At 37.5% G+C, this 12,214-nt stretch overlaps 1 protein-coding gene across 1 annotated transcript in view; it reads right to left on the reverse strand.

Annotated features, from left to right (window-relative positions):
• Positions 1 to 12,214, reverse strand: part of TJP1 (tight junction protein 1) — a 152,764-nt gene that overhangs the window by 19,977 nt on the left and 120,573 nt on the right. The window contains exons 9-17 of the mRNA XM_009994403.1: positions 7,025 to 7,161; positions 5,214 to 5,319; positions 4,365 to 4,515; positions 3,738 to 3,846; positions 2,843 to 3,062; positions 2,238 to 2,422; positions 2,003 to 2,098; positions 1,494 to 1,576; positions 383 to 593 (exon numbers count right to left, since the gene is read on the reverse strand). Of these exons, the coding sequence (XP_009992705.1) occupies positions 383 to 593; positions 1,494 to 1,576; positions 2,003 to 2,098; positions 2,238 to 2,422; positions 2,843 to 3,062; positions 3,738 to 3,846; positions 4,365 to 4,515; positions 5,214 to 5,319; positions 7,025 to 7,161 (1,298 nt within the window). The remainder of the gene's footprint in view (positions 1 to 382; positions 594 to 1,493; positions 1,577 to 2,002; positions 2,099 to 2,237; positions 2,423 to 2,842; positions 3,063 to 3,737; positions 3,847 to 4,364; positions 4,516 to 5,213; positions 5,320 to 7,024; positions 7,162 to 12,214) is intronic.

The following is a 12,214-nucleotide window of genomic DNA, read 5'->3' on the forward strand; positions in this document are numbered from 1 at the left end:
GTCCTGATGTGGCTTGGGACACTGTATCCCATAGGAAATACTGACTTAAGAGTAGCTTAGAATAAAGTCTTCAGTTTACCCAGACTAACAAAACTACATCATCTTCCTATTTACTCACGTTTGATTTTGGTTCATAATCCTGCAAAACCACCAGGCCTGTTAAAAAATGCCACTTTGATATTTCAGATTGCATTACGTTTGTATAGTTGTGTGCAAACAATGCACACACCAGTGAACTACTGATTATTGGACTGGGGAGCCTGAATGAGTCAACAGCTGCTTGACTTGGTCCATTCGCAGAAAAGTCTGGAGGAGGAAGATACTCTCACCTTGCCTTTCCCTCTCCCTCAGAAAAACTAATCCAGTATATCTAATCACTTACTTGTAAAGAGATGGTGATTATTTTTGCGTAGCTTGTGAGCTCTTTCATACAGCTTTCTGGCACTTTTTCTTGATTCTGGGCATAGCCTCATTCTCATAGTCTTTACACCCTGCTTAGAATCAGGATTTAGGAACACTACAATAGGATACCACTGGGCATAATTCAGGCGGTCCACTGCATTAGGAGTGACATCTAATAAAGCATGTTTGTCCTGTTGTGATAAAAAGAACAGAGCCAAGAAAATTAATTTTTTACATACTTTTTTTGGTTAAACTTCTTCCACAAATTTGTTCTGCTTATGGAGCTCAACGTTTCAAAGTAAATCACTATTTAAAAAAAAAAAAAACCCACAACAGAAAGTAAGCAGACACTAAACTAAAAATAAGCAGTTACCCATTAGTATTCTGCTAACAGCAAAAAAGAAAAGATTGAAACACAAGACTTAGTCTCATTACACACCTCCATCCTACTTTACAAAAGTTCTTCTGAATGCAAGAACTTGTTCAGCTTTCATCCACTGCAAGATTGATGTCCAGTACACAGTATCCCCACTGTGCTGCTAGAATAGCTTCCTCCCACCCCAACTCTAACTGGGCATCTGGGCTTGCAGTTGCTTTTTTTAAGTAAGGAAATAAAAAGTTAGGAAGTAGAGTTTTGTATCATAAACTAATGTCATAAGTTTTAAGGATATTAAGGAAGTGACACTGAAAGAGCCTTTCCCCTACTCCTTGCACATAAAATGTGATTTCAAGTTAATAATCTCTAAATTGAGGTTGGGGAAGACTAATGACTCCATAAATAAAATAACTTATAGCTGTCATGTCATACCATGGCTTAAAGTTAAAGGGGAAACAGCTTAAAACAGCCTTATTGGCAAGAGGGTACCAATTGCCAGAAAAAAAGCCTAAAGTTACTTCTAAACTGCATTTATTCATACAGAGAAGGAAAAGAATGGTGTTTTTTTTACTTAACCAACATAGACGTGAGAAAACTTTTCCCAGCGAACATGCTCATTAGTTATGATTCTACAAATAAAACACTCAGCACTTCACTTGATGATACCAGTTTTACTCTTCTTGTGTTAAAAGTCCAGTGACAAAAAAAGACTTACTCTATCGATTATCTGTTTTATAGTGTGGAGACGAATAATGCCAGAACTACGTTGGTCAGTACCAGCATCTCTTGGTTCACTTTCTGGTAAAGAGGACACAGTAAAAATCTATTGTGAGTTTACAACACACTCTTCATTCCCTCATTAAGATAGAAAAAACAGCTCAGAATGTCAAGTCAGATTGAAGATACTCCCCCTGCTTCAAAGTAATACACAAAAATCTGTCCACCAATTTGGCCATAAAAATTACAGCATCTTTACATAAGCACTTAGAAATAGGACAATATGGTACTGAATTCAAAATTAAATTCAAGAAGGCTACAGATAGAACAAATACTACTTTTACCTTACGAGAATTACCAGCAACCAGTGACTTTGTTTAGTGTGTTCCTTTACACTGTTAGCGACCTATCAAATATTTTAACAACTAAAGTAATAATGTAGAAACAATCTAGCAAAGGAAAGCAGATTATTTCATAACTGCAGAAAGAACCTGATCTCACACTTACTTGCAATTTGAAAGATATCTGGTTCTTCTCTAGCAAGTTTCTCCCGTGCAACATCAGCTATTGGACCAAAAATGGTAACAGGTCTGAGAAACCCAGCTAGAAGAGAAAGGGAAAAAAAACCCAACAACATACATCAATTGCTTAAAACAAATGCAAAAAGCCCTTAAATTCCTAGGCTAATGCAAAGCCAACCACACAAACCTGTTAACCTGCAACAGTAAGAATAAAGCCATACCTTCCCGAAGAACAACTCTTTCATAGGCAGGAAACTTGGTCTGCACAGGTTGGGCAGAAAGGTCTTCTCTGCTTTTTCGGAGGTTTCTCTTGGAGCTGCGCAAGCCACGGAATCTCCAGAAATCCGCTCGATCTCCTCCTGCTGTCTTTGGAAGTGTATACTGCACACTAGCTAGTTGCTCAGCTCTAAGATGAAAACAAATCCCAACCAGTTATTAAGCTTCCCAACCAGCTTCTGAAATAATGCTTGACTAGCAAGCTTATACTTCCAAAACAAACTACCACCTGCTGAATCAAGCTCTGGTTTTTTCGGTATTAAAAAGTGCAAGATTGAACTACTGAGGCTGATACCACATTACTAAAGCTTCATAGAGCCTTGTCTCTAGTATGGAAAAGAAAGCTTTAAGGGTTTTTGTGGACTGTACAAGAGTCAAAAGCAAATACACCGATCAGATCCTTAACTCCAATTTAACACTTCGTCACTTTTTCTGACTAAACCATTTCTATGAACTAGTGTCCTGCAGACAAGTCCAATACTTGGTTATACAGATGCAGAATTTAAAACTGTAGTTTTAAAACAGTAATTTCAGTATTTTAAGATCGTACCTGTTTTTGTTAGGTATGATACCTCTTTCAACTTCCTTATGATTCTTGCCAATTCGAATTGCCAGCCATGAACCCAATTTGCCATTGTACAGAGTGTCCACCACACGGAACACTTCACCTTTGTTGAAACTTAGTCCATAAGGAGATTCCTTTTCATATTCAAAATGAGTTCTGATATAGAAAGAATCTCCTACATCTGACTCAACAATGCGACGATAAACTGAAAAAAGAGAGAAATCCCAAAACACAGTGTTATACAAGTTCAAGTCATATCTTAATGCTCACCAGAATTACTCAAAACAGTGTTCAGCTTAATTCTTTGGTTTAAATATACACTATTACTTCAAGAAGCCTTAACATCTTAGAGCTGCTCTATTTTAACCGGCATAACTATTAAGAGCAAACTCTATCAACATAAATTTAATTTTCATCGTCAAAAATGCAGTGTTAATACAAGCTTAATTCAGTTCCCCTGAAAGAAATGAATCTTCCTGGGTAAGAAGCTTGTGTGTACATGCACATCAGTGAAATAATTTTCAAGAGGGAAGTACACCACTCTCCTACTCCCAAACAAGGTTTCATGTCAATACTTCTGTCAAATGATAGGGGTTGTTTTTGGTGGGTTTTTTATTTGGGTTTTTTTGGGGGGGCTGTTTTGTTTTGGGGGTTTGGTTTGGATTTTTCCTTCTTTTTTGGGGGGGGAGGAGGAAACGTGTTTCTGTTACAGTATTAAACTCTAGTGTTTGTAGCAGTAACATATCCCAAAGGCAAAAGAAGTTAATAGCCTTCATAAGGTGCCAAATCCCTGCATGCCAGAAGTTAGACATAACTCACTATACTTCACACCTTGTTCCAAACAGTCTACTACATTAGGTCCTGATACTCAAATATTTACCGTCTTTTTTCTTCTGTGCCAAAATAGTTACTTCTTCTCCTTTAGGAAGATCAAGCAAAAAAAGGACAGCTTCTTCTCTGATGATATTTGTGAAGTCTACGTTATTTACCTGTTACCAATGAAGTAACCAGTTTGATTTAGCACACAACCGTATAACAGAGATTTAACTACACATTGGGAAATCTAAACAACTTATTGGTAATATTTTTTAAATTTTGTTTCACACATACACACCAGGTGCATGTATCTCAAAATGTCTTTTAAAGTTGAACTATTTAGAGGTACATTTCTTAATAAAAGCACAGCTTCCAGAATAACAGGTACCTGTTCATTTTCTAGTCTTTAGATGAAGTACCAGTAACATGCAGAGCCCTCTGACATTTTAGTGACCCAAAAGTTAAAACAAACAACCTTATCAACTTAATTAGTCTAAGAAACTGGATGTAAAAACTTATTAACCTTCTTAACAGCAGTACAGTAACAGGAGGTTTTGCTACTATAAAACCACCTAATAAGTACACACAGAAAAAAAAACATATGAACTACAAAGGCAATCCATTCAATACCACAGAAAGAAAACCTACTTGGTTATAACAAAACATTTGTGCCGTTACTGTTTTGACATACCCTGAGAATCTGATCCCCTTCTTCTAGTCCTTCTTTTGCTGCAGGGCTGTCTTCCAAAACACCAGCTACAAATATGCCAACATCATTGCCACCTGCTAGTCGCAGGCCCACACTATCTCCTTTTCTGAATTTTACAAGTTTCATGCTGGGCCTAGAGATTGAGAAAATATTCCAATTAGAGGTGTAATGGCACAAAATACCCTGGTAAATTTGAAACTGAACACATGCAAAAGAATTAATTTGCCTATGATTTCAATTAGAGGATACTATGAGATGCATACCAGTAACTGCTCATCAGCTGCAGCATTACAACACACTTATTAGCAGCACTTCTAAAAACCCACCTGTATTTACTTGTTTAGTGGGTTTTGTCTTACGCTCATACAGTGATTCAAGTGAGGCACTTCAACACTCCTCCTTTTAAAGAGCTGTGCTGGCATATAGATCTATTTTGTCTCTGAAGAGATTAAGATGAATTTGAGACAAAACCAAACTAGAATCATGATGCAGTATCTCTCCTCTCTCTAGAGACTGGGACAAGGTGGGAGGGGCAACAGCTGTGTGCAGGGAGAGAGACGTACTGCAAATTCTTTTCACCTGTTGCTCATTGTAACTGCTAATTTCCTGAGGAAATTAATAGACTTTAAAAAGGTATATTACACAATGCAAGTGCCAACAAGGTTCAGGAATAAACCTAGGGTCTTCATCCTAATATTTCTGAAAAGAAGCCCCAGAACAGCATATTGGACTTTACATCAAACCACTTATGGGGGTTATTCATCACCTTGAATAAAAGCTTGGTTTGCTCAGGGACCAAGCAGATTTGAGTAGAGCTCAGAGTTACATTACCGAAGCATTCCATCTTCATGGGTTGAATTGGATAAAGGACCATCAGATGGACTGACTGGTAAATCCACATCTGGCTGGCCTCCTTGTGCATAAACTGGCTTTGGCTCTATTAAAATATCAAAAGATTCCAAATGTCCATTTAGTCATTTAAAGATGAGGAAACAGGTTAACTTAATTAAGAACTTCATGGCTTCTTCAGTAGCCATTCTCTACCCCACTTGAACATATTAGAAATTTACTAAAACAGAAGACACTCTCACTATGCCATTCAAATCAGCATGATTACTGGCCTAATTATACCACAGTAAAAATCTCAAAACTTACTTTATACTTCGTCAAGTACTTTGAACACCATACAAGTACAAGAACTAGAAGGCTTCATGCTTGCATGGTCACTTTCAACCCTGTTTCTCACCTTGATTTATGACAATGTATTCATTTTCCATTGGCTCTCTTCCCCCAATAAATAAATTTTTTAAACAGAAGTACCACAAAACACTCAAACTACTTCTGCATGCCTTGAGGTTGGTAGATTTCAATGATTGCTTTGGTTCAGTTGGTGGCTCTTAAAAATATGTACTTAGTATGGCTCTGCTGCACAGACCCTCTGGAGTCACTGGGAGGAAAGCACCACTGCAGTCTTCCCCCAGTAATGAGCACTATCAATGGCTCTTCTCTGCTGCATGGTTGGTCATGCTAGAAGAATCTGTATTTAAAGCTTATCTCTGCACACTTGAACAAGACTGATTTCAAACCAGGCTATTTTTAACTAGTCTGATAGCCCTGATTTTCCCAACAACTGTGCTGTCTTCCTCTCAAATCACCAGACTACTTTGAAATTGGGAATTTCAGAAAACAATTTGGTAATAGTGCCTTTTCTAACATGACTTCTTCTCCTTACCATATAGTAACACAGTTTTTTCCTTTAGAGTCTTTAATTACCCTTTCCTAGCCCCAGACTCTGATGATCCCTCTGAACAAATACTCTTCCCTTCCACCCTCCTTTGACACAATCAACCATGAGCTGTCTTGCCTTAAGTCTAAGCAGCATGTGTGTCAGAATCTGCCAACTACTTTTCTAACCACATTTTCATTATGGTCTGAGAGATTTTCATTCTCTATGAGTCTTCTGCAAAGCTGTTAAATAATTATGCCCTTTATGGCACCTTTTTATCTCACACTATACACTATGGCAAGTTAATTTTTATCTCCAGACAAATTTAAATATTATCTTTAGTTACTTAATCTGTATTTTTTCATAACAACACTGCAAAAGATCACCACCTATGGCAGTCTTTTTAATAATGGCTGCTGCATCGGGAAAACTACTGTTCTCAATTTCAAGATCTTTCAGAGTCTATCATCATAACTCTTCCAATTCTTCATTGAGATACTGAATGCTACGTGCAGAAGTGTCACTAGTCATCCCTTAAGTCTTCAAATATTTTCAAGCTTGAATGTGCTTTATATCAGTCTACCAGGCCTTTCAAAAACAGCTCTCTCTAAACCACCTGCACAGCTCTTCTTTCTCCACATAAAATTTCACTACAGCATCTCACTCTAAATAAAAAAATCTTTTAAGTCAACCTGTCCAGAACAGTTCCCTGTCACCATATTTTCTTTTTTTTGCACCAACTGGCCTTCAAGATAAAATGTGGTTATGATTACAAAGACTGTTCATATTCAGAAATAATTAGAACTTGGTCTGTTTTAAAACTTCAGAAATCATTCCATGAATACGCAACGGCATAAAGACTTTACTGGTCATCCATTCTTCTCAACATGCAAAATTAACATTTTAATGTTTTTACCTGGGAGCGGTGGAGTTTGTTTTTCAGTTCTTTCAACTGCCACCTCTTCCATAGTTTTAGAAATATCATCTGCATTTTTCACAGGTGTAGAGACAGCTCCAGGTTTAGTTATTCTCTCATCTTCTCTGCTTCGAAGACTATATTAGAAAAAAATATTTCAGTCCAAGCACAGAATTGTTTCTATGACCTTGGTCAACTAAGACTAAACAAATCCTTTTATTCATGAAGTTCATGTTTGGTTGGTAAGGAATTACCATATACTATTTAACACGGTTTTGATATTAGACTATCACATTATCAATATTTTTTTTTACCATTCTTAAGTTCAAACATTTTATCCCTAACTTCACGTTAATAAAGAACTTCTCTAGATATGGCTATTTAGAAAGAAGGACTACATGGTGAAACAGGCTGCTCCCTGCTTCAAGTGTAAAAGTCATATACACATGCTGTATGATGAAAGTAATATAAGAATTAAGAAACAAAGGGAAGAAAGGGAGAAGAGCAGTTACATAGAGGCACAGCCATCAGCTGTACTATAGCAGAACTGAACAGAGTATAAGCCATTTGTTGAAATGTTAACTGTTAACACTGCTATTTGTGCAATAGGAAATAACTTGGTAGATTTGAACCAGATGAACATAAATAATCAGCTAAGGAAAAAACCAAAGTATATGGATACACCAAGGAGACAGTCTTAAGTCCCAAGCATGTACATTCTAAAAAACCAAAAAAAAGTCATGAGATGCTCAAAGTATCTATTCAACTCCTGAGAGCCAGCAAAAAAAAAAATAATTTATATATAAAAAGTGTTTGAGAGAAGACAGATACAAACAAATCAGGGTTTTTTATATAATATCAGTCTTAATTGGCAAGGAGGGAGAAAAAAGTACTTCCCTAAAGATAGCAGTGGCTTGGTCAGTGCAAGCCCATCTCCTCTCATAAGGGAGAGCCTGCACTGGAGTGGGGGAAAGAAAGCCTTCTCACTACCAACAGCTAGATGGTGCTACTAGGCAATAATGAGTATCACTTTCAGTAAAACATATAAATTTACTAAAAAAAAAAACCCAAACCCATGATGCTGAGTAAAGACTGCTTATTTTAATCAGAACCAACTTCAAGAGTTGGATGTAAAGAGATACAAGCAAATCTACTCATGCAAGATGCAAGAAAGAATAAACAATAAATATCCAAAGACAAGCAGAAAGTGCTTTCCTGAAACAATGTGAAGTTTGAAGCATCAGCAGAATTCAGCTATTCAGCCTAGACAAACTAAGACTTTTCAGCACTTTCTTCTGCCAGTTTTAAAACTGTATGCCTGAAGGCAGCTAAAAAACAATACATAAAATACTGCAATCATCACAACAATCTGGGAAGACACAGGCACTGTAAACAACGAACATTTTAAGTCGTGGGTAAAAAACAAGTAGTAGTCTAATTTTAGAATTCTTATTTGTATCTTTTTTGTTCAGATAAAACACCTTTTGGTAGTTTCCATAGTGGTTTAAAATTTAGACTAGAACAATTATGTCTAGCAAAATGAAAAGTAAGCATTTATCCTTCTACTTTATTCTCAGATGTCAGATAAAAGTTTTCTTATTCCTCTTTCAGATTTCCAGCATATTTTCATTTGTACATAAAATTAAGTGCATAGGCTAAAAACTTATGTATCTTACTTCGTACACTGAAGTATGACTAGACGCCTCATTCCCCTGAAAACAGTTCCTGGCTTGTTAAAAACAGACATACATTTAGCTGTTTAAATACACCCTAAGTGCCTTATAAACAAAAGAAGTCCTGCAGTAGTTTAAGCTACAACTGATTCCCCTCCTCTCCCCAGCATGTTTGGGAAATGAGAACTTGTTATTGAGATCTCACAGTAAATTTTTCCATGAGCCCTCTGTACCTGTTTCCAAGCATCTCCTAACCCTCAACAGAAGCATTATTCCATAATAAGATTCTATTTTACTTTAAAAATAAGGCAAAAAATACTGCAGTTACTATAGAAGGACAAAGTTCATTTTAGATTTCAACTCCACAAAGTCCAAAACTCCTATTATTTTATGCTGCTTTTATACCTGCACGTGGATATTATAAAAAGAGCATAAATGCAGAATAAAACAGCTCTCAAGAGCAATAACTAAAAGACAGCCACTGAGAGCATAGTACAACATAGTCAGGTAAATGTCTGAAGCAATATGCTCCTAGACTGGGCTACTGCTATGCATGTACACAAATACATCCTGCAACTAAAATACATGCAAAAGGTTAGTTCTGCTTTACATAAGACACCAAAGTTGAAATGAGAAAAAGCTGACAGAGACACAATTATGATAGAACAGAAAGGAAAAACAAAACAAAAAAAATCAGAAGAGCAAGAGAGGTTATTTTTCTCTTGGTTTTGCTTAAATTGCCCAGAAAGCTCTCAATATTTCACATTGCAAGATGAGACAGGAAACAACTTGAGGCTGTCACTGGTTCTAGGTGCTGGAAACTTGTTAAAAGCTGACAGCTGCACTTGGCAAGAGACAAAGGTGTTGCTCATTGGGTACACGGGAACACTATTCATTAACATCTGTGCTGTGTCAGGGTCCCCTTTACCTCACTTCCTCCTTTTTTTAATTTAAAAGTATGCCTAACAGAAGCATTTTTAATAACCTTGAGTCACAAAATGCAGTCAGCTACACACTAGTGCCAACAACTGCGGCTTCGACTTCAGAACAAAGATTATCTGCAACACACATTTGTTTGCACAGAAAAAAAATTTGAAAATATGAACCTGTAGGCTCTTTCCAAATGTGTTTTTAGCATATCTCAAACTGTTTAGTGTACTGTGCCCAGTTCTGGGGCCAACACAAGGACATGGGGTAGCTGAAGCGAGTCCAGAAGAGGGCCACGAAGACAATCAGAGGGCTGGAGCACCTCTCCTGTGGAGACAGGTTGAGAGAACTGGGGTTGTTCAGTCTGGAGAAGAGAAAGCTCTGGGGAGACCTCAGAACACCTTCCAGAACCTGAAGGGGTTACAGAAAAGCTGGGGAGGGGCTTTGTGCAAGTGCATGGAATGACAGGACAAGGGGGAATGGTTTCACACTGGAGGACTGCAGATTTAGATTAGACATTAGGAATAAATTCTTCACTGTGAGGGTGGTGAGACACTGGAACAGGATGTCCAGGGAAGCTGTGGCTGCTCCATCCCTCAAAGTGTTCCAGAACAGATTTGATGGGGCTCTGAGCAACCTAGTCTAGCGGGAGATGCCTCAGCCCATGGCAGGGAGGTGGAACTAGATGGCCTTTAAGGTCCCTTCCAACCCAAACATTTCTATGACTCTGTAAGAAAACAGTAAGAGCAAAGAGGCATCTTCCTAAGTACATTCAAAACAGGGTTGATTTTACCCTATAATACAGGGTTTCAATTTCTTTTGAAAACAGACAGAACATTATTTCTCAAGATATAAAAACTGACAACCTCTTCCTTCCAGAAATAATGATGAGCTCTACAACAAGTTCTTCAAGCTACCACCATCTTTCTTGCTGAGGCTGAAGTGTTAAACATACCAGAAAAGATTTCTGCTATTCCAGTATCCAGGTGAGGAAGGCAGCATAGGAGAGAGTTTTCAAGTAGGAGTTCTTTCAATTGGTAAAGGGTAGCCTGAGATGTATTTGGCAGGCTTCCCAGCACCTGGCTGCAAATGCCACTTTTCAGGATGGGTCACACCAAAAGCTTATTTATCTAGCACAACAACTTGTTACTGCCAGCAGTAAGACCAGATAGGTAAGAAACAGTATATATGATACTCTCTAACTTCAGATGCAGTGACCTCTTGTGCTCATTCCAGCTTTTCAAGTACAGCTCTCTAGAGATTATACAAAGTCGCCTTATGTTATCTGACTTCTAAGATGCATTGTTCGTCTGCCTGAACAGTTGTTGTTCTGTGTATCTTCAGAACTATATGCATCTTTTAAAAATTATATTTAACCTTTAAAACATTATCTACTCAGAGAGCTCTTCCACAGAGCCAAGACATATTTGTATCTTATGTTTCACTTAGTACCTAATTCAGTATCAGCTGGCTATGAATTTTCCAAGTACCCAGATACAGTGAAATAATCATAGCCTTGGAGATTTATAAGATGCATTCTCTGGATTCTTTTCAAGATTAACAAGTGGAAAACATATAGAACCATACTTAGTCCTTTTTATTAGTAAATCAAGAAGAATACATTATAGAATCTGAGTTTTAAAAAGACTGTTCAAGAGACATCTCTAAACTTCCTTTGGATTAAATAAAACTACAAGTGCTATTTAATGCATTGACAGAATATTCAAATAGCAATTGTTATGGAAATTCCATATCCAGGAACTCTGCAGGCACACTGGTGTACATACCAGTATGGAATACTGAAAGATGGACAACACTGAAGATGCTGCCAGACCCCAAAGCAATACTGAATCAGAAGTCTGTTGGCAGATTTCTGTGCTCTGCATATTTAGGAGTGTCAGTCTGTAGTTAAGCTTGTATGAAAGCACTAAGAGGATTCCTCTTGAACATGACCATAAAAACATTTGGCAGAACAGGGTCTAAATGAAGACATTATCTTAGATACATTTTCAATGTCCTCCTTAAGCTCAGTTAGACTACTTTTTGCACCTTTCTCACCCCAGGTTGTTATTCTCAAGTTTTTTCCCCCACCCTAGTTTTTTTACCAAATTTTTAAAAATTAAGCAGTTGCAACTAATTCAGTCTTACCATAGATTTAAACCCGCACAAATAGCCACTACAAAGAGAAGTTAGTTTCAACATGTTTGTCTTTATGTGGCTCAGGGCCCAGATTTTCGGATCTTGAGAGAGACATGTCCAACAGGAAGTCAGTCCATGCCAAGGTAGCTCTTGTTCATAAAGTAGATACAGCGGATGCATTCAGAGTTGAGATAACTTCAAAGGTCCTTCTCAGGAAGGATTTAATTCTGGCTCTGAGCAACCTAGTCTAGCGGGAGATGCCTCAGCCCATGGCAGGGAGGTGGAACTAGATGGCCTTTAAGGTCCCTTCCAACCCAAACATTTCTATGACTCTGTAAGAAAACAGTAAGAGCAAAGAGGCATCTTCCTAAGTACATTCAAAACAGGGTTGATTTTACCCTATAATACAGGGTTTCAATTTCTTTTGAAAACAGACAGAACATTATTTCTC

This window comes from Chaetura pelagica, unplaced genomic scaffold (genome assembly GCF_000747805.2).
Source record: "Chaetura pelagica isolate M959 unplaced genomic scaffold, ChaPel_1.0 scaffold222, whole genome shotgun sequence".
Lineage (NCBI taxonomy): Eukaryota > Metazoa > Chordata > Aves > Apodiformes > Apodidae > Chaetura > Chaetura pelagica.